At 54.6% G+C, this 24,991-nt stretch overlaps 2 protein-coding genes across 3 annotated transcripts in view; one reads left to right on the top strand and one right to left on the bottom strand.

Moving 5' to 3' along the window:
- Nucleotides 1-911: 911 nt before the first annotated feature.
- On the bottom strand, nucleotides 912-6,225 carry SAMD10 (sterile alpha motif domain containing 10). Of its 2 annotated transcripts, XR_005984337.1 has the most exons (6): nucleotides 6,029-6,225; nucleotides 3,262-3,443; nucleotides 3,015-3,186; nucleotides 2,509-2,649; nucleotides 2,173-2,329; nucleotides 912-1,672 (listed from the first exon to the last, which is right to left on the bottom strand). XR_005984337.1 is itself a non-coding variant. In XM_041732159.1 (5 exons), the coding sequence occupies exons 1-5, from the start codon at nucleotides 6,117-6,119 to the stop codon at nucleotides 2,307-2,309; spliced, it is 609 nt and encodes a 202-aa protein (XP_041588093.1). In that variant the 5' UTR covers nucleotides 6,120-6,225; the 3' UTR covers nucleotides 912-2,306. The 2 variants fall into 2 exon arrangements, 1 of the variants encoding a protein (XP_041588093.1); XM_041732159.1 differs by having other exon boundaries at nucleotides 912-2,329.
- A 1,663-nt stretch (nucleotides 6,226-7,888) lies between these two features.
- The window catches only part of PRPF6 (pre-mRNA processing factor 6), a 41,638-nt gene continuing 24,535 nt past the window's right edge, over nucleotides 7,889-24,991 (top strand). Inside the window, exons 1-9 of the mRNA XM_041732898.1 lie at nucleotides 7,889-8,089; nucleotides 9,198-9,366; nucleotides 10,899-11,017; nucleotides 15,400-15,478; nucleotides 15,944-16,120; nucleotides 16,351-16,506; nucleotides 18,268-18,362; nucleotides 18,749-18,905; nucleotides 19,600-19,762. Coding sequence (XP_041588832.1) covers nucleotides 8,019-8,089; nucleotides 9,198-9,366; nucleotides 10,899-11,017; nucleotides 15,400-15,478; nucleotides 15,944-16,120; nucleotides 16,351-16,506; nucleotides 18,268-18,362; nucleotides 18,749-18,905; nucleotides 19,600-19,762 — 1,186 coding nt within the window. The 5' untranslated portion in view covers nucleotides 7,889-8,018. The remainder of the gene's footprint in view (nucleotides 8,090-9,197; nucleotides 9,367-10,898; nucleotides 11,018-15,399; nucleotides 15,479-15,943; nucleotides 16,121-16,350; nucleotides 16,507-18,267; nucleotides 18,363-18,748; nucleotides 18,906-19,599; nucleotides 19,763-24,991) is intronic.

The raw sequence follows: 24,991 nt of genomic DNA, 5'->3' as shown, positions 1-24,991 counted from the left end.
GCAAGGTGTGAGTGGGTGGAGAGAGATCTGGATCCTAGCAGGTGTGTCCAGGCTACAGCACGTCTGCAGTCAGCCCCTGTGTTCCTGTGTGTCTGGCCTCTGTGGGTCCGGACACCAGCATCGCTGTGTCAGTTTATGCCTCTGTATTACCGTGCGTCTGGTTGCTGTGCGGGTGCCTGCGTCAGGGCGTTGTCGTGTCCTGTGTGTTTCTTATGTCAGGACATTACCCTGTTGCAAGGGGCAGGGAGCAGGATTAATGCGGGCCCTCCGGGATTGCCACGTCAAATCCCTGGAACCCAGGAATGGGATCTTATTTGGAAAAAAGGTCTTTTCAGATCTGCTTAAGGTAAGGGTCTTGAGATGAGAAGACCCTCCTGGATTGTCCCCGTGGGCCTTAAACCCAGGGACAAGTTTCCTTGTAAGAGGAAGACGTGACACAGAAGGTGAGGCGGCTGCCAAGGCTGGGATGGAGTGACGCGCCATGAGCCCTGGAGGCCCTGAAAGCTGGGTAGGGGAGGTGCCGAAGGGTCCTACCCTGTGCCCTAGGAGGGAGGGGGACCCTGCTGGGTCTCAGACTGGCGGCCTGCGTCACTGTACCCAGAGCAGCTCCTGTTGTGCTGAGCTCCCCAGCTGTGGTCGCCTGTTAAGGCAGCCCCGGGAAAGTCACACACCTGTGTCCGTGCATCTGGGTGCAGTCCACAGGGCTGAGCCCGGGGTTCCAGCCTCTGCCTCCAGTCCCCACCTGGTCCGGGGGTGAACAGGTGCCCTGTCAAGATGCGACACCACTGCCCCCTAGTGGCCCTGGGGAGGCACCTGAGCTGGGCACGGTGCCCCCTCCTCCCACAGCCTGGGGGCCCCCCCACCCAGGGCTCTTCCCACTCTCAAACACCCAGTTGGCTAGAGCCAAACACACACTTGGGGCACTTGAGAACCAGGTTTATTTCTGGTCTTTTTGTTAGAATATAAAAAAGCGCAAACAAAAAAGACAAGACAAGAGCACGGGGGCATGAGGAGGGGGGGAGACAGGAGAGGGAGCAGGTGGGGGCAGTGACAGGAAGGACCCTCCGAACACACAACGTTGTGATGGCACAAGGTGGGCAGGGACGGGCAGGGTGGCCAGACAGGACATGGGGGCTTCCTGTCTGCACCCGCAGGATTAGGCGGGGGGCACCAGACCAGTTGTCCTGTCCACTCGGGACCTACAACAACCAACCTCCCATCCAGAGGCTGGCTCAGGGCACAGAGAGGAGGCTGGAGGCTCGGCCTCATCTGTCCCTGAGACTCAGAGATCCTAGAGAAGTAGGAGGCCAGAGGAGCAAGTGGGTGGGGCCACCAGGACCCCCTCACTGTGCCTCTGCTGGGCAGCCCCAGTCCCAAGCCTTGGGCCCTGTGGCCCACGGGGTCATTGCTCAGGTGCTGGCTGGGTCTCTGGTAGGCGGGTGTGAAGGGCGCAGCCCTCGGGACAGGATTTTCCAGGTAAAGGAGCGGTGAGACTACACAGGCCCCCAACTATGCGTCAGAGGCAGCCTCCAGGAACGTGGGGGGAGCAGGAGCAGGACTCCAAGACCCAAGGTGGAGACGTGGCTGAGCCTAATCCTAATCCCCGGGTCTTTCATGCTGCCGTTAGGTCTCGGGCCCCTGAGCAATCCCCAGACCTCTCTTGCTTCAGGTCCTGGGAATGGACGGGGGTGTGGTGAGGGTCTCAGAAACAACGCGGGACAGTGCGTGGCGTGGCACGTCCGGTGGGTGCTGCTGCCACGGACTGTGGGGGGGGGGCGGGGGCGGGGCGCTCGTCTAAGGGAGCCTCCACAGTGTATCCCACCTGGGCCGGCAATTCTCTAGGGGCCGGGTGAGGGTGTAGAACTGGACAGATGGGCAGACCCAGACCTCTTGCCGTGGCGGAGGCGGGACGCCCAGAGGAAGCGTGACTCGGCAGGCATGGGGGGCACGGACACGAGTGTGGGTGAGGGGAATATAAATAATAAACAGACTCCCTGGGAGTCTAGGGGGATAACCAGACCTGCTCTGGCTCCAGGTGGCTGCCCCGCATGCTGCCAGCAGCACCAGAGGGTGGATCTGGGCTCAGGTCCTGCAAGGAAGGGCCACACCCAAGCAGCCCCCACCTGCTCACAGCCCAGAATGCACAACCAGAGATGGCAATCCTGGTCCCACCTGTCCATCGGGCTGGGCTCGGCCCCTGGAGCCTCTGGCGGGGTCCGAGAGGGGCTGTGTGCCAGCCCTGCATCATCCTTGCCACAGGCTCTGGTCACAGTGCTGGGGTCTGGGGTTCAAGCTTCAGGCAGCAGCTAGGACGCGTTTCCAAAGGAGGCTGTAGGGCGGATGGGGGTGAGGAGGGGTGACTTCTGGCATCTTCCGCTCTGCCCCAGGCACAAGACGGCCCTGACTAGAGTCCTACGGCTGCCCCCTTGACGTCAGCCCACCCACCCCACCCTTGGGCTCAGGGCCCAGACTCCGGGCTCTCTGGCACTCCTGGCTCCCCCCACTGACCTTGGCTGAGCAGCTGCAGGCTCCGCCCCTCCTCGCGCACCTGCAGGCGTAGCACCTGCTGCAGCACCTCTTGTCGCTGTGCCTCCTGCGCGAGCCCCATCCGTTGCAGCTTCTCCCCGTTCAGCCGCAGCAGCGCCCGGCCTGGGAGCCAGGGGTTGAGCAGAGACGGGTTGAGCCAAGGTCAACCTCCAAGGGGCATTAAGAGCCGAGGCAGAGAGAGGGAAACGGGAAGGGGACACAGAGACACTCAAGGACACAGAAGGAGAGGCGGAGACAGCAGGATTTAGAGAGACAGGGAAAGAGGGTGAGAGGCAGAGGGGAGGGCAGAGAAAAGCCACGAGAACGGAGCAACACGCCGGGGAGACCGCGGAGAGAGAGCCCTGGCAGGAGAGGTTGGCCCAGGAGGAAACCAAGGAGAGAGAAATGACGGCAAGAGAAACAAAGGCAGGCTGGGGGGCTCTCCAGGGGATCCTTATGCCCCCCCATGCCACAGCCCCCAAGGGCACCTGTGATGGCGTGCTGGGAGAAGGCCTCCACGTAGACGAGGTAGTTGTGGGGACAGTGCTTCTTGAGCCACTTGCACACGTCCTGCTGACTCCACAGGACCACAGGCCGCGTCAGGCCGCCCAGGGAGGGACTCGTGTGGTATAGGCCATAGTGGTCAGAGTATATCCGGCCCTGCGGGGGAGACGGGTGCCGGGTGCGGTGAGGTGGTGGGAGGGCAGGGGCTGAGGGGGGACGGCGGGTGGGTACCTGGGGGGCCTCTGTGCCAGGCTGCTGCAGGAGCTTGACTGGCCGGCCACCAGCGGCCCTCTGGCTACGGGAGTCGTGCCATGTGAGGCTGGTGCCTGGCGTCCGAGGCAGGTGGCAGGGGATGCTCTCAGCAGACACCGTGTGCTCCAGGAGGGTTCGGCAGAAGCTGAAGTGTGCAGTGGCTGCGGGGCATGGGCGCCTGGTCAGGGTGGTCAGGGCCGGGGCCAGAGGATCATCTCTGCAAACCAACTCCCTGCTCAACCCATCTTCCCTTGAACACGAGGCCCCTTTTCCCAATCGGGGGGCCCCAAGCCCCCAGGGACAGGAAGGAAGCGCGCAAGAACGGTCCTGCGTAGCCCGCCCAGCCCAAAGCTGATGGCCTGGGAGCATCCTTCCTCTTCTGGGCGCACCGGCCATGCTCTGGGGAGCACAAGGGGTTCTGCATAGGTTCGAGAGACAGTGTGCCCACCGGGGAGCCTAAGGTTCACAGTCTGGTGAGGAGCTACCCCGAGACAGGCCTCGTCTCACCCTCGCTCTAGGCTGACGCACGCTGAGCCAGACCAGGGCACGCTGCGGCCCCTCTGTCCTGGGAGGCCCTGCGTCACGGCGTCCCCGAGAATGCTGCCTGCCATCGCCGCTGACGGCACCCCAACTCTGCAGCCATACCTGGCGTTTGAGACGCGGCTCCTGCCCTGCGGTGCCCACCTGCCAACCCCTCGGCGGGAAGCCTGAATGAACTGCAGGCAAGCCAACCCGGGAACCCTGCTCTGCCACCTGCCGCAGGGCCCTTGGCCCAGGACAGCTCCCGTGGGTGGGCATCCAGCGGACATGGGCTGCTCAGCACAGGTGTGCAGGGGCCAGCCATGAGCTCGGGGAGCCACGGGGACACCTGGCGCCCTCTTTCCACAGACTTCATTACACTCCTCGAGTTTTCGTTTCGCTGTCCTTCCTGGGCTCGTTGCTCACATAGGTCATGGGAGGGCAGACACCCTAACGATGGCCTCCCGACCCTTGCACAGGTCTGGGCACACAGCAGGTGCCCAGGAACACTGTGGCTGGTTGGCTGGGTGGATGGAGAAAGGCTCTGTGTGGTGTCCACAGCCAGTAGAGCCCTGGGGAGAGACAGGAAGCTGGGCCCAGGCTCGCCTTCATCTTTACAGCACCTAGGCCCCAACTCGGCAGGCAGAAGCAGGTTCTCGGCCAGGGCCCTCACCTCCCTGGCTCTCAGCCCTAGAATGAGAGACCCTGACTTCCATGGACACAACCCAGCGCCCCCAGCTGAGGGCAGGGGTTGGCCGTGTGCCCAGGAGTTCTCAGCCATGGGGAAAACCCATCACTGCCCCCTTCTAGCCCTTCAGATTCCTCCGATTCAGCACGCCCTCTTCATCCTTGCAACTTTTTGGAATTGGATGACCCCAGGTGACTCTAAATTTGAGGTCCAGGATCAAACAGAGGGTGTGCCTGGTGCGGTCCCTGCCAGGATGAGGTTTCTGATATCACGGGAAAAGACTTATTCTAAGCTGGCATCTTTCAGGGCACAGGTTCCAGAGCCACTCGGCCTTGCCTTGCAGGGCCTGGTGGAGCGGGCTGGCAGGAGCAAGAGCAGGGTCAGGGGTAGAGGCAGGGGCAGGGGAGGAACAGGGGCAGGAACAGGGACAGGAGCAGGAACAGGGGCAGGGAGCAGGGGCAGGAACAGGGGCAGGAACAGGGGCAGGAGCAGAGACAGGAGCAGGGGCAGGAGGCAGGAGCAGAGGCAGGGGCAGGAGCAGGGGCAGGAACAGGGACAGGAGGCAGGAGCAGGGGCAGGAACAGGGGCAGTGGCAGGGGGCAGGAGCAGAGGCAGGGGCAGGGGCAGGAGCAGGATCAGGGGCAGGAGCAGGAGCAGGGGGAGGGGAGGAGCAGGGGCAGGAGCAGGAACAGAGGCAGGGGCAGGAGCAGGGGGAGGGGAGGAGCAGGGGCAGGAACAGGGGCAGGGGGCAGGAGCAGAGGCAGGGGCAGGAGCAGGAGCAGGGGGAGGGGAGGAGCAGGGGCAGGAGCAGGAACAGGGGCAGGAACAGGGGCAGGAGCAGGAGCAGGGGGAGGGGAGGAGCAGGGGCAGGAACAGAGGCAGGGGCAGGAGCAGGGGCAGAGCAGAGGCAGGGGCAGGAGCAGGAGCAGGGGGAGGGGAGGAGCAGGGGCAGGGGCAGGAACAGAGGCAGGGGCAGGAGCAGGGGGAGGGGAGGAGCAGGGGCAGGGGCAGGAACAGGGGCAGGGGCAGGGGCAGGAACAGGGGCAGGAGCAGGGGCAGGGACAGGGGGCAGGGGCACGGGGCAGGAGCAGGAGCTGAAGCTCAGGCCGAGGTGGGCGTCGCCACGGCGCTGCACCTGTCGGGGTCCAGCGGCCCCGCCCATTTCCTGCCCAGGCTCGGGGAAGGATCTCCGTCTTTCTGTCTGTCCGCCCGTCCTCCCGTCCCTCCCTCTTAGCCCCAACGTCAGAATTCCACCATGAAACGGGGCCGGGGGCGTCCAAGCCCAGCTGTGGCCTCGGCTCCTCTCGGCCCCACCGCAGAGCTGGGGAGGGAAGGGCGCGCAAAGGGAAAGGTGACCGCGGGGTGGGCCAGCGGGGGACAGGAGCCCCAGCCGTGACCTCCTCCAAGCCAAGGGTGCGCTGATGCCCCGGCCGAGGCCACCCCGCATCAGGACAAAGGCGCGAGGGACCCCGATCGGCCGGGACGCGGCCCCCCTCGGCTCAAGCCGCCGCCCGCCGCGCCGTGGTCAGCCCTGCTCACCGTCCACATCCCGGCGCTCCCCGAAGCCGGCGCGCACAGCCCCGGCGCGGCCTCGCGGGGGGCTCAGCTTGGTCCTCAGCTCCGTGAACATGGGGCCCAAGGATCCGGGCCGCGCACACGCCCCTCGCCGGGCGCCAGGCGGCCGTGTGGCCGGCGGGGAACGCGCGCCGCCTGCCCGCCCCGCCCGCCCCGCCCGCCCCGCGCCCCAGCCGGTCCCCGCGCCCGGCGAGTCTGCGCGGGAGGCACCTGCTCCCGAGCCCGAGCCCGAGCCCGGGGCCGGCGCGCTCGGGAGCTCCGCGGTCTAGCGGCGGCGCGCAGCTCTGCTCTGCAAAGGGAGCCTGCGGGGGTCCGGGCGACCTTGCAGCCTGGCGGCGGCTTCCAGGATGAGCGCCTGCACCTCCCGGGGGCCCACCCCGGGGGGCCTCTGAGGCCGGGAAACGAGGAAGCAAAGGTCCCGGCGGGAGGGAGCAGCCGGAGGCGGACATCCTCCCTGGTCCCGGGATCGCCGGTCCACCGAGGCCCAGGTGGAGGGCCAGACCGACTCCTTTATCCACGCCTTCTCCAGAGGTCTCTCCCTCACCGGGCACTTGCTCCCCTAGGAGCCTCCCTTAACCCACCGCCGGGGACTCCAGGAACACAGCCCGGCAGCGCCTGTCCCCTTCACTCCGCAGCCCCAGGATCTGGCCCGGGGCTCAGGGGGTGCCGCTGAAGGCGGTTTCGCGGGGCATGGCGAGGACAGAGCCGCTCCAAGGAGGCCGCTGCAGGGAAGAGGGATGCGTCTGTTCCAGGCCTCACTGGGAAGTGCTAGGGTGGGCTGGGGGCCGCCGGGGTCAGAAGGCCAGACTTGCTACCCACCAAGTTGAGCCTGCACCGCCAGGGGTCTGGGCGCTCTCCCCAGGCATATGTGGGTGCCAGAGGACGCCGAGCACCACGAGCAAAGGCGCACTCGGAGATAGAGTCGTCGTGCATGTCCACCTAAAACATGGGCCCAGGTGATGTGACTGGTACCCAAGCCCAGCACCACGCCCAAGGAGAGATTTGCATGGAGTTCACCCCCGAGCTGTGGCCACGCGGGCCCACACACTGAGGCGATCCGGGCATATCTACTGCATGAACAGCTCTCTGGGGGCTGCACTTCCACCGTCAGGGTCAGGGCCAGGGTTCAGCGGGGTGCAGGTGCCACCGGCAGGGTCAGGGTCAGGGTCAGGGCCCGGCGGAGTGCGGGTGCCACCGTCAGCTGAGGTCAGGGTCAGGGCCTGGGCCAGGGCTGGGGTCCCGGCAGGGTGCAGGTGCCACGGTCAGGGTCAGGGCCCAGCGGGGGTGCAGGTGCCACCATCAGGGTCAGGGCCTGGGCCAGGGCTGGGGTCCGGCAGGGTGCAGGTGACACCATCAGGGTCAGGGTCAGGGTCAGGGCCGGGCCCGGCGGGGTGCGGGGGTGCGCGGGGTGGTGGAGCCCGTTCAGGACGGTGCCTGCATCGCGGGTGCCCGGGAGCCTGAGTGCCCAGGCCTGGAGGCCGCCCCCCGGGGCACAGGGGCCAGGACACCTCGGAAGGGAAGCGTCGCTGCCTACGCCCGGCCCTGGGTCCCCAGGGAGGGGCCGCGGGTCCTGCCCGCACAGGCCGGTCTCCTCGGAAAAGCGTCGGAAACCAGTAAAGACGCGCCAGGCTCAGGTCGAGGTCCCGCAGGCCGAGGCCCCGCCCCCCCGCCAGGCCCCCGCGCGCATGCGCCTGTCACCTTCTCCCGCCGCAGCCGCCCCCGCTCGCAGCCGGAAGTCGCTCTTCGGGAACTTCCGCCCGGGGAAGGCGGGGTGGGCGGGGCTTCGGGCGGCCCTGGGGCTCTGCTTCCGGGGCGCGGGTGACGCGGAGCCCGCGAGCTCTTCCGGTGCGGCGGCCGGGGTCGTCTCGGGCCTGTCGCCTCCCGCCTCTCGCCTCCCGCCTCCCGCCGCGGCTTCCGCGCCGTCGCTCCCGGGGCCCTGGTCGTCACCGGCGCCATGAACAAGAAGAAGAAGCCGTTCTTGGGCATGCCCGCGCCGCTCGGCTACGTGCCGGGGCTGGGCCGGGGGTGAGGCTGGGGGGCCTCTCGGCGCGGCGGGCGGGCGGGGCGGGGGCTGGGCCTGGGCCGGGGAGCAGCCGAGCGGCGCGGGCCTTGGGCCGTCCCGGGGCGTCGTCCGCGAGGGTCGGTGAGCGGGTCCGCCTGCCCTGCGCCTGCGCCTGCGCCGGGTGCCCCGCGGCATCGCCGTCCCGGCCGGTCGTCGGTTGAGGCCGGTATCGGGCTTCCCTGCGGGGGGGGGGCACCAGCCTCCGAGCACCTGCAGCGTATCGGGCAGAGGGAACAGGTGTCGGAGCCGGGGGCGTGCTCGGCGGAGTGGTGGCACCTGAGCCCCGCTTGGGAGCAGAGCGGGGCCCGGGACGCGGGAATGTGGCTGGGGCTAGGGACTAGCGGACTTCATGTGTGCTGGGTGGTCAAGAAAAAAGGGCAGGCGTGGAGGAAGATGAGGGAGTCTGGGGGAGCCTGTGCGAGCCGAGTGCAGGTGAGTGGGGTGATGCCGCAGGTCGGGGGCAGAGCCCGAGTCGCCACCGACCCCACCACGCCCGTGTTGCGGCCCAGGAAGGCCAGAGGCCCGGCGGCCAGCGGGGTCCCAGCTGCGGGGGGAGCTCAGGTTTGGGGAGGAGGGTTTCGGAGGTAGACTCGGTAGAACTTGGTGACTGATGGGGCGGAGAAGGCGGGTGAGGGAGGCAAAGCTGATGCCCTGGTGTCGGCTTGGGCACTTGGGACGGCGCTGTGGTCATCAGCAGCAGCAGCCCAGGGCAGCGGCAGGATGAGCGCAGAGGGCATCCCGAGGGGCTGGTTGGGGGAGGTGATCAGCGGGTTGTGAGAAGCAGGAGGCTGGATACTTGGGAGGACGGAGCTCTGATGCTCTGATGAATCTCTCCAGGAGGATGTGGGGTGGTGGGTGGGGACCCCCGCAGAGTAGGTCCAAAGGGGTCTCCCACGGAGAGAACAGACTAGTAATGTTTGAGAGTGCAGCGTCCCTCGTGCATTGCTGCCTGGATCCTCGGGGTTTTTTCCCCCAGACACGTTAGAAGAGCAGCTGTCATGGAGGACTGTGGAGGAAAGAACAAAGGGACGGGGTCACCCAGATAAACGGATGTCCCCCGGTCTCCTGCAGTGCCACTGGCTTTACCACCCGGTCGGATATTGGGCCCGCCCGCGATGCAAATGACCCTGTGGATGACCGCCATGCCCCCCCAGGCAAGAGGACCGTCGGGGACCAGATGAAAAAAAGCCAGGCCGCAGACGACGATGACGAGGATCTGAACGACACCAACTATGATGAGGTGACTCGTGTGCACTCCCAGCCGGTCTCCAGAAGGGTTGACCGGCTTCTGAGCCCACTGTGCTCTTGGCATCTGATGCCCTGCTCGGGGCGGGAGCGGGGGTGGGGGCTGGCATGACTAGTATTTCAGCCTCCTACGGGGTATCTGTAGCAGAGTGTGAGAGGGGAGCAGGAAAAAGTAGAAAGAGATGTGCACTTTTGAGAGATGTACTTGCATTGTGGTGATATCTTGGCTGGTCCCCAATGATGAAGATTCTAAGTGGAATTGAGGATGATACTTGATTTATGATGTTTCAGTGCATGCTCTCTTACTTGATTAGTATTTGGTCAGTTGAAATTTTCTGCAGATGTGTTCTAACAGATGGCATCGTTTAGAGGGAAAGATTGTTAAAATTTTAATTTTGAAGTGATTTTAAGATTCCAGGAACTGGGATCCCTGGGTGGCGCAGCGGTTTGGCGCCTGCCTTTGGCCCAGGGCGCGGTCCTGGAGACCCGGGATCGAGTCCCGCGTCGGGCTCCCGGTGCATGGAGCCTGCTTCTCCTTCCGCCTGTGTCTCTGCCTCTCTCTCTCTCTGTGACTATCATGAAGGAGGAAAAAGAAAAAAAAAAAAGACTTTCCTGCAGAAACACATTCGATCCTTTAAAAAAAAAAAAAAAAAAAAGATTCCAGGAACTTTGCGAAAATAGTATGGACAATTTCTGCATACCCTTCACAAGCTTCTCTCTATGTCACGTGACCTCAGTACAGTTACTTTTTTTATTTTTATTTTTTAAAGATTTTATTTATTTATTCACGAGAGACAGAGAGAGAGAGGCAGAGACACAGGCAGAGGGAGAAGCAGGCTCCATGCAGAGAGCCTGATGTGGGACTCGATCCGGGGACTCCAGGATCACGTCCTGGGCCGAAGGCAGGCGCTAAACCACTGAGCCACCCAGGGATCCCTTCAATACAGTTATTGAAACCAGGAACCTAACATTGACACAGCACTGCTAACTGATTTGTAGGTCTTATTAAATTAACACTGATATTTCAGTGGTGTCCTATTTCTGATCAAGGACCCTGCATTGCATTCTTTGTGTCTCTCGTTGTCTTCCTATTGGGGTAACGTCTCCATCTTTCATGCCCACGAAACCTTTTTTTTTTTTTTTTTAAGATTTATTTTTTAAGATTTATTGAGAGCATGTAAGCATGCACATACATACACGCACACACACACAAACACAGGGTGGGGAAGGGGCAGAGGGAGAGAGAGAATCTCAAGCAGACTCCCCACCGAGCATGAGGCCTGATGCAGGGTCGATCTCATGACCCTGAGATCATAACCTGAGCCGAAGTCAAGAGTCGTTTGCTCAACCGACTGAGCCATCCAGGCACCTCCTCCCCATGACACATCTGAAAAGAACTGATTAGTTATTTTATTTTCCCTGATTTTGGGATTGTCTGATTGAAAAACATTGTTCAGCAAACATAACTAGATGTGTTCTGTTTCCGCTTATGGGAATTGCTGACCTTCTCTGTTGTTTTGTGCTTAGTTTAATGGCTATGCTGGGAGCCTCTTCTCAAGTGGGCCCTATGAAAAGGACGATGAGGAAGCAGATGCTATTTATGCAGCTCTTGATAAAAGGATGGATGAAAGAAGAAAGGAAAGAAGGTAAGATAAATTATTGCCCTTCATATCTAATTATCCAACTTTAATTTTATTAAGATTTTACTTTATTTGAGAGAATGTGAGAGAGAGCGAGCACAAGTGGTGACGGGGGGAGGGGAGAAGGAGAGGGAGAAGCAGGCTTCCCTCTGAGCAGGGAGTCTGACCTAAGTCTCAATCCCAGGACCCCAGGATCATGACCTGAGCTGAAGGCAGACACTTCACCAACTGACTGAACCATCCTGGTGCCCCTGTTTTACTATATCTTACTTATTTGTTTTTTTAATGCTGGGCATGGAGCCCAACGTGGGGCTGACACTCCCTGATATCATGACTTGAGCTCTTGAGCTGAGATCAAGAGATGCTTAACTGACTGAACCACTCAAGTGCCTCTATCTATTTATTCGTAAAGATTTTATCTTTAAGTAACCTCTATACTTTCGGGGCTCGAGCTCACAACCCTGAGTCAAGAGTCATACTTCACTGGTTGAGCCAGCTAGGCACCCCTGTGTTAATCCAACTTTTTATTTCATTTTATTTTTTTAAACATTTTTATTTATTTATTTGACACGGGGGGTGGGGGGAGAGTGTGTGCACAGCAGGTTGAGCAGCAGGCAGAGGGAGAGAAGCAGGTACCCCACGTGGGGAGCCTAATGTGGGGCTCAATCCTGGACTCTGGGATCATGCCCCGAGCCGAAGGCAGATGCGCTCGACTGCTGAGCCACCCAGGCGTTTCTTTATCCAACTTTATTTATTTATTTATTTTAAAGATTTTATTTATTTATTCATGAGAGACAGAGAGAGAGGGGCAGAGAGATAGAGGGAGAAGCAGGCTCCTCGCATGGAGCCTGATGTGGGACTCGATCCTCAGACCAGGATCACGCCCTGAGCTGAAGATAGATGGTTACCTGCTGAGTCACTCAGGTATCCCACCTTTATTCAACTTTATTTGTTTTATTTTTTTTAAGATTTTTTTATTTATTCATGAGAGACACAGAGAGAGAGGAGAGACACGGGCAGGGGGAAGACCACCTTTATCCAACTTTAAAAGAAGATTTTGTTTCAGCTTATCAGACATGGACAAAAGTTGCAAGAGTAGCATATATTTCTGCTCAGCCCTGAGGCCACCTGGTCTTGGTTTATGGCAGCCACACTATGATAAATGCCAGCTGTTGGAGAGTAGTCTTAGGGTCTGAGGACCCGAGTGGAGAGCTTAAGAAGTCTGGGGGATTATTCTGACCACGCACCAGGATTACTGTCTTTAAAATGGGTGTAGTGATGTTGATTACTATGAATTAAGTAGTTTGGAAGGTAACTGAAGATAGCAAATGAACATGTATATCCTCGTCAGAGGGGTCAGTCTTGAGACTCTTGGTCCACACGTCCTTGTCGGACAGGACTGTGGGGAGTTGGTTTGGGCTGGTGGGGACACATCATTGAGCCTGGAGGGAGCATGTGTGCTCTGACCTTGGGTGCCTGTTCTAGAGAAAACTATTTTACAAGGCTCTCGTGTTTTGTCTGTGGGGCTCTCAGGTGGGTGTCTTGCACTGAACTTTGGTCTAGCAATTTTTTTTTTTTAATATTTTATTTATTAGAGTGTATGCACAAGCATGGGCAGGTGGTGTGGGACAGGGAGAGGGAGAAGCAGACTCCCCACTGAGCAGGGAGCCTGACGCAGGACTTGATCCCAGGATGCCGAGATCGTGAACTGAGCTGAAGGCAGATCCTTCACCGACCAAGACCCTCAGGGTCTAGCAGATTTTTTTATTGATGTTACTTCAGTGTACCATTTGATATTGCAACCTTCTGAATTCCCCATCCTTGTTTCTGGGGAAATTTAGGCAAGATGAACAACACATGATCTTTAAAACCATAATAGGGATCCCTGGGTGGCGCAGCGGTTTAGCGCCTGCCTTTGGCCCAGGGCGCGATCCTGGAGACCCGGGATCGAATCCCACGTCGGGCTTCCGGTGCATGGAGCCTGCTTCTCCCTCTGTCTGTATCTCTGCCTCTCTCTCTCTGGGTGTGTGTGACTATCATAAATAAATAAATAGATAGATAGATAGATAGATAGATAGGGATCCCTGGGTGGCGCAGCGGTTTGGCGCCTGCCTTTGGCCCAGGGCGCAATCCTGGAGACCCGGGATCGAATCCCACATCAGGCTCCCGGTGCATGGAGCCTGCTTCTCCCTCTGTCTGTGTCTCTGCCTCTCTCTCTCTGGGTGTGTGTGACTATCATAAATAAATAAATAGATAGATAGATAGATAGATAGATAAATAGATAGATAGGTAGGTAGGTAGATAGATAGATAGATAGATAGATAGGGATCCCTGGGTGGCGCAGCGGTTTGGCGCCTGCCTTTGGCCCAGGGCGCAATCCTGGAGACCCGGGATCGAATCCCACATCAGGCTCCCGGTGCATGGAGCCTGCTTCTCCCTCTGCCTGTGTCTCTGCCTTTCTCTCTCTCTCTCTCTTTCTGTGTGACTATCATAAATAAATAAAAAATAAATAAATAAATAAATAAATAAATAAAATAAATAAAATCATAATAAATTGTATTGCTTTGTAAGTTTTTTATGATTTGTAAATAAATTTAAAAAGTGAAATTATAAATAAGTATTAACTTATTTAATATTATTTAACAGTAATATTTAATAATGTGTTATTAATTTTTAGCTACTGAAACAATGTATTATCATTAAAGAGTATTAGGACAGTGAGACTTAAGTATAGGTGAGAGAATAACATTTATTTATAAGTCTGGAAAGTGACAGTTAACAATTTGGTTCCCTTTCCTCTTTCTATTGCTCATTTATGCAGTTCTGTGACTTCCCATATGTACGTAGTGTTTTTAATTTTAGAAGAGTGAGATACGGTTGTTTAGGGTTGAATGCTTATTAAGTTGATGGGCATGAATTTATGTATGTATAGTAATTAAGTGGACATGGTTTTGCACTTAAAGAAGGTTTGATTTCAGTCTTCTGGAATTCGTTTAAAAAAACAGTGATATGGATACATGTAGAAAAGTCATCACATTAAGTGGTTTTAGAAAAATTGTTGGCTTTTAAAAATTTTGTTAGGAATACTTTTTAGTCTACAAACCGGTAGAAAGAACAGTGCAGCAAATACGGATGCCCTTGTGAGTCTCAGCCCTTGGTCACAGCTTGCACGTTTGCTTCTTGCATGTCTGCTGATGGTCTTTGCTGGGTTGTATCAGGGTCTGTTTATGCTCTGCAGTGACACAGCACCTTTATTTCACCCAACAGCATGAACCCCAAAGCTCTACCCCAGTGGTTAGCTGATAGCCAGTCCACATCCATATTCTCCTGCTCGCCTCCAGAACATAGTAGAACTGCTTTTTTCCAAACCAGGACACAATCAGAATCACTCCTCATGTCTCCTAAGGGACATCGGCTTTATGAAGAGATCAGTTATTTTATGGAAGGGCTCAGGTTATGGAACAGCTGCCTACCTCCTCAGGGAGTCCTTTAACTTGTTCTGCTCCCAGTATTTCCCGTGGAGTAGAAGTTGGATCCTGAGGCTTCATTCAAATCAGGTAAAATGTGTTTGGCCAGAAAATCTCATAGGCGCATCTGTGTTGCTTCATATCAGGAGCCACGAGGACTGACTGTCACGAACTCCCAGAGGGGTGTTTGTCTTTGCCAAGCACAGTTCATCCTAATAAATTTATGTTCCTGGTATTTCCCTTTTACCTTATGGAAGAAAATGTAAATCTTCACGTTGGGAAGTATTAGCTATTACTAGTAATGGGTCACACTACTTCTGGTTTGCTTAATATTAAGGTTGATGCTTTGTCACAATAACCCACAGATTTCTTCCGAGTGCCTAGACCTGTTACTCAGTCAGCAGAACCCAGTAGATCTCCGTCCCTGCAGACCAGTTGCATGGGTGATGAAACAGCCCATTAGTTCTGGCACGTGGAAAGGATAGCTGTCTTTAGAGGTGCATTGACTCCGTGGAAGGGAGGGAGGCAGTGACAGGTGGAGAGGCAGATAGATGGTCAACGGGGACAGTGGGTCAGCTTTCCTGAATCTTCATGGGATGGCGCTAGCTTTGGAATTTTGTAGAATCTTAAAGTTGTAAATGCTCTTGTGTTCAAATATAAGTATTTATATCAGAGTAAGGCAACTTGTTTTTATTTTACTGAATTTCTGCATGTTTTCATTTGGTAAACAATTGAGTCAATATATGTTTGTGGATGTATTCGTTGCTACCTTAAAGCACATTTGATTTAGCTGCTGAGTGTGTGGAATTATGCTTCTGGTGACTTGATTAAGTTTGATAGTATGAGTTTGTTTCAGAATGAGCCACCCGGGCTGCCCAAGTATCTGGTATTTCTAACGCATGTACACATTTTACTTCTTAGGGAGCAAAGGGAGAAAGAAGAAATAGAGAAATACCGTATGGAACGGCCCAAAATCCAGCAGCAGTTCTCAGATCTTAAAGTAAGCGGTTGGATGGCATGCAGTTTCTCACGCACTCAACCTACTCAGCAGAGAATTGGGTAGAATTGATGAGACTTTATTATCTTTGTTTTTTTGGCTCTTTGTTAAATTCAGCCAGCACCCTACTTTAGTGTGTTTAATTTTATGTGTATGTGTGCAAAAAAAAGTCCCCTGTCCCTCCACTGAAAAAAATGGGACATGTGAGCTTATTTTCTTAGTATCTTTAACTGTGTACGTAAAGCTCCCTGCACTGTGTCCTCTGGGCTTTGACAGAGCAATTTACATTTGAGTGAAGTAGAGTAGATGTAACAAATTGAATTTTCTAAGTGAAGTAGATAATTTCCGCATGAAAATTCTTTCTAAACCATGATAATTTGGGGGTTAAGGTCAGGGAGACCCTAGCTTTTCTTGTACATAATGAAATTTGCCAGAGAATAAATGTTTTGGGGGGCCAAATGTTTCCAGAGGAAGTTGGCAGAAGTCACAGAAGAAGAGTGGCTGAGCATTCCTGAAGTTGGTGATGCCAGAAACAAACGCCAGCGGAACCCACGCTATGAAAAGCTCACCCCTGTTCCTGACAGTTTCTTTGCCAAACATTTACAGACTGGAGAGAACCACACTTCAGTGGATCCCCGACAAACTGTGAGCATCTGAAAAGAAGACGAATAGGTCTTTAGTCTGGTTAGATGGATCAGTAGTGAGAGCCATGGGTGGTGGTAGAGGGAGCGCTTCTGCTGTTCAGAAGCTGGGCTGTGGCTACGGCTCTGCAGCTGTATGTATATCAGGGCTACAGTGGAAAGATGTCAGAGGGATAGGATTCTTTTGCATGAAAACGCAATCCAGTGTTTTTTGTCCTTGCCCCCAACCCCCAGCAATTTGGAGGTCTTAACACACCCTATCCAGGCGGACTGAACACTCCATACCCGGGTGGAATGACACCTGGATTAATGACACCTGGCACAGGTGAACTGGACATGAGGAAGATAGGCCAAGCAAGGAATACACTGATGGATATGAGGCTGAGCCAGGTGAGTTTCTGTTGTACAACAATTTCTTACAGACTTAGAATACTTAGTTTTCTAACTGTAAAACTAATATATATCAATGAAAAGTTCATCTTTCAGAGTGCTTTATCACAAGATCAGCAGACCTGTGATGATGTAGTTTACTTATTCCATCACACAGAGTGGCAGGACCCCGCGTCCAGGCTGGTCTATGCCTCTACCTACAGGGCCTGCACAGGTGTGGTGCACTCATTGCCAGCAGCAGAAGGCCAGCCCAGGCACTCCTGGTCCCTCTTAGGGGGCTGAGGACTGTGGCAGGTGATAAAGGGTGGCCTGGCTGGCAGGCTGAACAAAGACACTCATGACAGGCCGCATGCTCTCTGTTGCTTAAGCTCAGCCCTTCTGTACTTACGCAGGATTGAGTACACGTGTATGTCCACAGTGGACTGTTACTCAGCTGTATGAAAGAGTGAGAGACTTTGCCATTTACAACGATATGGGTAGGCCCAGAAGGCATAATGCTAAGTGAAATAAGTCAGAAAAAGATACTTTATGATTTGCTTATGTGTGGACTTTTAAAAAAGAAAGCAAATGAACAAATCCATCCACCGAAAGCCAGACTCAAACACAAAGAACAGACCACTGAGCCGCCCAGGCGTCCTGACAGTCGTCTTTTCCGTCCCACTCTGTATCACTTCCTCCTTTTCTTGTCTTGCTGCATTCTCTAGGATGCTCTGCCCATGTTTCATTTGAGTTTGTTTGTTATTGTTTATCATGGTAATTTTAAGAGTTACAGCCAGAGAGAATGGTATAATGAACTGCTATTTGCAAACTTAAAGTTAGTTGAAATGATCTTGTACTTTATGATTTCTAGGTTTCGCTTATTCTTAGATAGACCTATCATGTTTTTTTTTTTCCCCCTGGGGCTTTATGATTTTTTTTTTTATTTTTTTATTTTTTTATTTTTTTATTTTTTTGATTTTTTTTTTTAATATAAATCTTTGTTTCATAGTTGTGAAATTTGTTTGTCATCATCACAAACTGTTGTTTGAGGAATGCCTGGGTGGCTCAGCAGTTGAGCATCCGCCTTTGGCTCAGGGCATGATCCCAGTCCCGGGATCGAGTCCCACATCGGGCTGTCTGCAAGGAGTCTGCTTCTCCCTCTATGTCTCTGCTTCTCTTTCTGTTTCTTACGATTAAATAAATAAAATGTTAAAAAAAAAAACTGTTATTTGAGTTAAGGTTGTTTTCCTCCTTTTACAATTGCCATCCAACAAGGGCAACCCCGGTGGCTCAGCGGTTTAGCACTGCCTTCGGCCCAGGGTGTGATCCTGGAGACCCGGGATCGAGTCCCACATTGGGTTCCTTGCATGGAGCCTGCTTCTCCCTCTGCCTGTGTCTCTGCCTCTCTCTCTCTCTCTTTCTCTCTCTGTATTTCTCATGAATAAATAAAATCTTTTTTTTTTTTAATTTTTATTTATTTATGATAGTCACAGAGAGAGAGAGAGAGGCAGAGACATAGGCAGAGGGAGAAGCAGGCTCCATGCACCGGGAACCCGACGTGGGATTCGATCCCGGGTCTCCAGGATCGCGCCCTGGGCCAAAGGCAGGCGCCAAACCGCTGCGCCACCCAGGGATCCCTAAATAAAATCTTTAAAAAGCAAAACAAAACAATTCCCATCCAACTGGTGGTCAGAATGGGGGAGGGATTCTAGTGCCTCTGGGTACTTTGCTTTGGGGCATCTTTGACTCTCTCCAATCCACTTGGCTTGGCCTGTCTTTTAGGTGTCTGACTCGGTGAGTGGGCAGACTGTGGTTGATCCTAAAGGCTATCTGACTGACTTGAACTCCATGATCCCAACCCACGGAGGGGACATCAAGTAAGTGCTCTGTGGAATGGAGGGGGGCGGGGCGGAGGACTCAGGTTGCCTAGAATATGTTGGATTTTTTTTTTTTAATATTTTGGATTTTATTTGAAAAAAATACACAGTCAAAATAGAATGTGGGTATTCTAAGAAATACATGGTGAAGTGGGTTGATTTTCCACTTACTCTGTTCATTGTGGATATTAAATGTCTTGTAAATAATATCCTAAACTTGTGTGCATGCTGTGCTAGAAAGCACCTTGCTCACTCTGTCCTATACTGCTACTTAAATCATTTGGGACATGAGATTTGACAGTTGCTATGTTGGTGCCTGCATTCTAGGGCTGGGCATGCCCTCAGCAGGGTGGTGGCTGACCCTGTGTGCTCTCTCGCCCTTGCAGTGACATCAAGAAGGCACGCCTGCTCCTCAAGTCTGTTCGGGAGACAAACCCTCATCACCCACCAGCCTGGATTGCATCAGCCCGCCTGGAAGAAGTCACCGGGAAGCTACAAGTGGCACGAAACCTTATCATGAAGGGGACAGAGATGTGCCCCAAGGTAAGGCACGTGTTAGGGTGTTTTCCTGGAAGGCTGCACAGCGCCAGCCCCAGAGGGACCCTCAGTGGCTGTTGCAGGCAGGACACCTGTGGGATGTAAACTCAAGGTTGAAACTTTGGACAATAGGACAGGCGAGAGGGAAGGCACTTTTCCTCTTATTTTCACATAGAGTGAAGGCCCACCTGTGATTAGTTTAATGACAAGATAACCTTTTTTAAAAAATATTTTCTTTATTTATTTATGAGCGACAGAGAGAGAGAGCTCTGAAATCCTTTAAAGGTCCCTCTCGTGCAGACTGAGATGCCGTTGGCAGTGCAAGATACCTTCTCCAAATACTTAGGCTGGAACATCAGGCATAAATTAGAACTTCCCAGGCCCAGCCTCCTGCTGATAGGTCTCCGTTTCATCTGTCAATTGACGTATCATCCTGAAGGGCAGACTCATTCTTCCATGGTGGTGATGTGTGTCTCCCTGACTTGGACCAAGTTGCCACGTTCCCAAGTGTTGGCATCACAAGGAGGTCTCTGGTGTAGGCACATTTGAGGCTCTGCTGATGGACTTTTGTTTGGTCGTAAAACCTGGGGCCACGGGTCTGATGACCCCAACCCCCCATTCCTCAGGCTTTGGGGTTAACCTGCTGCTTCATCTCAGATTCCAGCCTGCACATACACTTACTATTCTCTTTGCCCCACAGAGTGAAGATGTCTGGCTAGAAGCAGCCAGGTTACAGCCTGGGGACACGGCCAAAGCTGTGGTAGCCCAAGCTGTCCGTCACCTCCCCCAGTCTGTTAGGATTTACATCAGAGCAGCAGAACTAGAAACGGACATTCGTGCTAAAAAGCGGGTTCTTCGGAAAGGTGAGCCTCCCTGGGGATGCTGTCACCAGCATTTGGGCTGTGGTCCACGTGAAGGAGGTGCCGTCTTCTCCATTTCTGGTGCCCGTGCTCTTAAAGAACAGACTTTTTGCTGCTTTGGTCAGTTTTTTGGTTGAAATGGTTAAGAAATGGGTAACATTTTCAGGCCTTTTTCTGGGCTGGGTTGCTTCTGCTCTTGAACTCTCTGGACTTAGGGGTAGTTTCTATTATCCGGCACTCAGGTTTAGATCCCACGCTTGCCTTTCCCTGTTGTATGACCTTGAATGAGGCAAGCACTTGCTCTGTGGCCCAGGTTTCCTCCTTTGCACGATGAGACCAGTACTCATTCAGAAGCTGCTTCTTAGGGCTCGATGTGGGAGTGTATTTGAAGGGCAAGCCAAGCCAGCCCAAGGCAGGCTTCAGGGTATTGGTCTTTTCCACCGTGAAGAGCCTTTTGCTGTGGTAGCTGGAAGCATGTCATTTGGATTTAAGGCTGAACCAACCGGGTGGTCACAGCAGATCTGTGCATTAATTGAGCCCCTCCCATCTCACGAAACCCTTGCAAGAGCATGTGATGACACCTCTTCTCACCTGGTGCTTCATGCAAGGTGGTGCGTGCCGTCGGCCCCTGTCACAGGGCATGGTTTGCATGCTGTGGAAGATTCCATCCAGGGATCACTGCCAAGGTGGAGCTTTTGTAGTGATTTGTTTGTCGTTACTGCAGAATCGATTTAAAAAGCAGCCCCCCCCCCCCCCGAAATATGTAGTAGATGCTGCTTTTAATCTTTGCTCCAGAGCAGATCCAAGTCAGAGGGTTGATGTGGAGTAAACCTGTGCAGGTGGTAGATTCTACTTGAGCTCGTAGTGTGGGTAAAGTAAGGTATGTTTTGTTGGATTGAGGGTGGTTTTCAGTGAGGTTTCCAACTCTTGTGTTTTTTTTTTTTTTTTTTTAAGATTTTATTTACTTATTCATGAGAGGCAGAGAGACGCAGAGGGAGAAGCAGGCTCCATGCAGGGAGCCTGACATGGGACTTGGTCCTGCGCCCCCAGGATCACGCCCTGGGCCAAAGGTAGTGCTAAACCACTGAGTCACCCAGGCTGCCCTCCAACTCTTGTTTTTAAGACGTGTGTTTGAGTAAAATGTTAGAGGTGTGTGGCATCAGGCCACGAGAGTGTTATCACATATAATTTCTGAGTGTTTATTTTTTGTGTTTGATAGAGGCCAGGTGGGCTCCCCCTTGTGTGTGGCTCTGTGTGTCCTTGTGTGCATTCAAGTGGGTTTTCCTCTTGGGTCTGGTTTCCTGCTTGCAGCCCTACTAGCCGTTAAATGCTCAGAGCCAGTCTTTTAAAATGAGGCCAGAAACAGAAAGTTAGCACCTGTCTTGGTTTATAGAAATCAATTTATCAGGGCACCTGAGTGACTCAGTGGTTGAGCATCTGCCTTTGGCTCAGGGCGTGACCCTGGGGTCCTGGGATCGAATCCCACGTCGGGCTCCCTGCAAGGAGCCTGCTTCTCCCTCTGCCTGTGTCTTTGCCTCTCTCTCTCTGTGTCTCTCATGAATAAATAAAGTTTTTGAAGGAAAAAAAAAAATCACTTATCTTGAGGCACATGGGGGGAGCTCAGTCAGTTGGGTGTTTAGCTCTTGGTTTTGGCTCAGGTCGTGATCTCGGGGTCATGGGATCCAGGCTTGCCTTGCACAGGGCTCTGTGCTCAGTGGGGAGTCTGCTTCAGATTCTCTCCTTCTCCCTCCCACTTTGCCCCTCTACCCCTTCTCTCTCTCTCTCTCTCTCTCTAGAACAGATGAATAAATAAAATATTTTTAAAAAGCAAAAACAGGGGCAGCCCGTGTGGCTCAGTGGTTTAGCGCCGCCTTCAGCCCAAGGCGTGATCCTGGAGATCCGGGATGGAGTCCCATGTCGGGCTCCCTGAGTGGAGCCTGCTTCTCCCTCTCCCTGTGTCTCTGCCTCTCTCTCTCTGTGTGTCTCTCATGAATAAATAAATAAAGTCTTAAAAAAAACAAAACAAAACTTTTTTTCAGCCAGAAAAATAGTTCTTTAATGACAAACACACTAAACTCTGGGTAATTAGCATTATTTATTTAGGAAAGCTCTCCTGAATCTTGCTGCCACAATCTCGTGATAAATGGTCAAAATGTCTTTGTGGCCACTCCTTGTTCACCACCAGATTACCTGGGTTTATTTCCAGCTGGCTTCAGATTTGGAGAGGGGAGCAGGGATGGAGATGGGGCCTGCAGAGCAGTGTTGAGTGATAGCTTTTCCAGGACATCCTAGATCTCCTGGACAGTGGCTCTCTTGGCTCTGGTGCTCTCCCCAACCTGGCCTCTGCCCCTGCCCCCGCCCCCGTCCTTAGAGGACTTCCAAAAACAGCATTCTTTTTTCACGTGCCTGGGGCAAAGCCAGGTGCCACTTCATTTAGCTCTTGGTGAAAATCAAGATAACAGCTACTTCCATCAATGACTCAGGATACCCTGCCAGCCCTTAGTCGCTGGCATGTGAGTTCCGGATCTCAGTTGGATGCAGCTGACATCTTGGTCCTGGAGCTTGGACTACTAGTCTGACACCCGAGGAGGCCACGTGTCCTTGAGCAAGGTCCTTGACCACCGAGCTGCCGGGTTCTTGTCTGTAAGGGCACATGTGGGCCTGTGGCTGGGCCATGGGCCGCTTCCTGTCAGCTCTGCTCACCATGCTAGGCGTGGAATCATATGTTACTCTGTAATTAATGCAGTCTTACAGCAGGAGGTTGTTTCACCCTGAAACCATGTATTGTGGTGCCTAAAGTATGGCAGCCTCCAGTGGCTGTCACTGTTGGGTCACTTTGAGCACAGGGATAACACTGAATGTCCTCCCTGCAGGGTCACAGCTGGAGATCGTGTTGGCCTCTTTGTGAGCCCAACTTCTGCTTGTCGGTGCATCCAGTTCAGACTGGTCTTTTCCCGTCTGGGCTGCCCCCATACCGCAGCAGGCTGCATTCTCAAGGTAGCCTTAACACAGCATGGTAGCTGCCTCTTGGAAGACCCTTGGCAGGAGCTGGACCAGCCAGCTGCAGTTGGCTTTGGCTTCAGTCCTCTGGGCTGCAGATGGGATGCCAGAGGAGGAGTTCCCACTGTCTCCCATAAAGAGGAGACAGGTGATCCTGGGTGTCCTACCCACCTCTGGGTGAGGTGAACTTCAGTCCCATCTGGAAATTCCATACCCTAGAGGCTGAATTATGAAGTTCACTTCCACTGATAAGCCAGGGTGACAGGGAGGAGGAAGGCAAAGGCACAGTAGCTCACATGTGCCTGCAGAAGCATCATCATGAGCAACGGGCGTAGTTCTGTGCCCTTGTTCCTCTGTCTGGTTACGTGCCTGGAGGTGAGGACTTTCTTCCCCTGCTTGTGCCTTACCTGGTCAGGGTTCTTTACCTGGACCAGTGGCTCAGACTGTTATTCCTGAAAGGGCTAGAGCCTCAGTGGTCTTGGTTTCTTGGGCTGCTGTACTGCCATGAACTAGCTCTTGGAAATGGGAATGCCAAGCCAGGCCTTAGGACTGTGTGGGCTCCTGTACCCCAGTACACAGTGGCAGTTCAGTCTCACCTTGGGCCAGGGCTCCCCTCTCTAACCGGGGCTGGTGCGCTGGCGTCAGAAGGCCAGACAGATGGGTGCCTGCCTCAGCGTTCTTTGCAGTTCAGCTGTGGCCCTGTCCCTTGGACACATCTTCCTTTGGGCAGGGACCTTCTGACAGCAGAGTTCCCAGGTGTTGAGGCGGGAACCCAGTGGGTTATGGTGTATAGCCTAGGGAGCCGCTTGGATGTCACTGCTTTTTCTTGGACCTGTGTGTTTTGGCTGTGAGAGCCACCACTGTAGGCGGTTGCCTGTCATAACATTTATTGTGTCCTATAACTTCGAGACCTGTTGCTTCAGGGCATTTCTCCCAGCCGGTGCTCTGAATGCTCAGGAGTGTCCCACTGTCCTACCGGCCTTGGTAAGGAGGTGGGGTTTGGTAAGGCCAGGGGAATCCCATGGCCTGAGCCCTTTGTTGCATGTATTTGGCTGTGAGGTAAGTTTCTTGACCACACAGGATGGATGTACGGTGGGACACCCGGGGGGCTCAGTGGTCGAGCATCTGCCTTCAGCCCAGGGTGTGACACTGGGGTCACGGGATCGAGTCCGATGTCGGGCTCCCTGCATGGAGCCTGCTTCTTCCTCTGCCTGTGTCTCTGTCCCCCCCGCCCCGTCTCTCTCTCTCTCATGAATAAATAAATAAAATCTTAAAAAAAAAAAAAAAAAAAAAAGATGGGCATGTGGTGCTGGCATCCAGGTCTGTGGACAGTGGTGCTGGCAGAGTTCTGTAGGCAGGGAAGGCAGGTCCAGCCCGGTAAGCACCAGTCCCTGCCCCTCCACATGGAATGGGTCCAGGATGTCGGCCTAGTCCAGGGGCGTCCTAGGGAATGGTTCTCTGGGAAGGGACTTGGCTCCGCAGTGGGCATCATCAGGTCACCCTTGTGAGGGATTCCATGAACGCCGAAGAGCTCCCTCTGATCCTGCTCTGTGGCACCTGCGCACAGCCCCATGGAGCAGGTGGGGGCGGTGCCTCCCCTGGGGAGGAGGCCTGCCAGCTGCTTCTGCCACTGAGAGAGGCTCAGGGTATCACATCCTGGCTTCATCCAGGTGTCCCTGGTGGCCCCGGTCAGTGCCCTCATTTCATGGGAGAAATGTTGTGGGTCTGCAGATTCCACAGTTAAATCTTAGGTCTGTTTTTCCATGAGGTTGGCCCATGTGTTTCTGGGAGACAAGAGCCCCTTTGGGATCTGCCTTAGATGTGCTCTGGCTTCCTGCTGGTGACCCAAGCTGTGCTGTTCTCGTTAGTCCATTCCTGCCTGGAGCTGACTAGGGGGCCTGGCCTCACTCTCCCGATACTCACACCGCAGGGCTCTGTGTTTATCTGCTTTCTATTTTGGGCTTTTTGGTAAATTGCATATGAAGAAAGGGCTCTGTTGCTTAGACAAAAGTGTGGAAGTTTCTGGTCTGCACAGAATAGTAGCTTTTTCTGGGAGTCTGTCCCCCTTCCCTGGTGTCCCTCCATGTGCTTACTGCCTGGGGACCACCAGAGGAGACTTGCTGCAGAGCCCGAGGCCCTGCCGCTGTCAGCTTGGTGTTCCCACACAGTGCTCCGCCGGGGCCAGGAAGATGCTCACGCCCAGCCAGCACTTAGATGCGCACCAGCCTGGAG

Source organism: Vulpes lagopus, chromosome 18 (genome assembly GCF_018345385.1).
Source record: "Vulpes lagopus strain Blue_001 chromosome 18, ASM1834538v1, whole genome shotgun sequence".
In the NCBI taxonomy this organism is placed as follows: Eukaryota; Metazoa; Chordata; class Mammalia; order Carnivora; family Canidae; genus Vulpes; species Vulpes lagopus.
The sequence above is the reverse complement of the archived record's forward strand: the minus strand, read 5'-3'. Positions and strand labels throughout refer to the sequence as shown.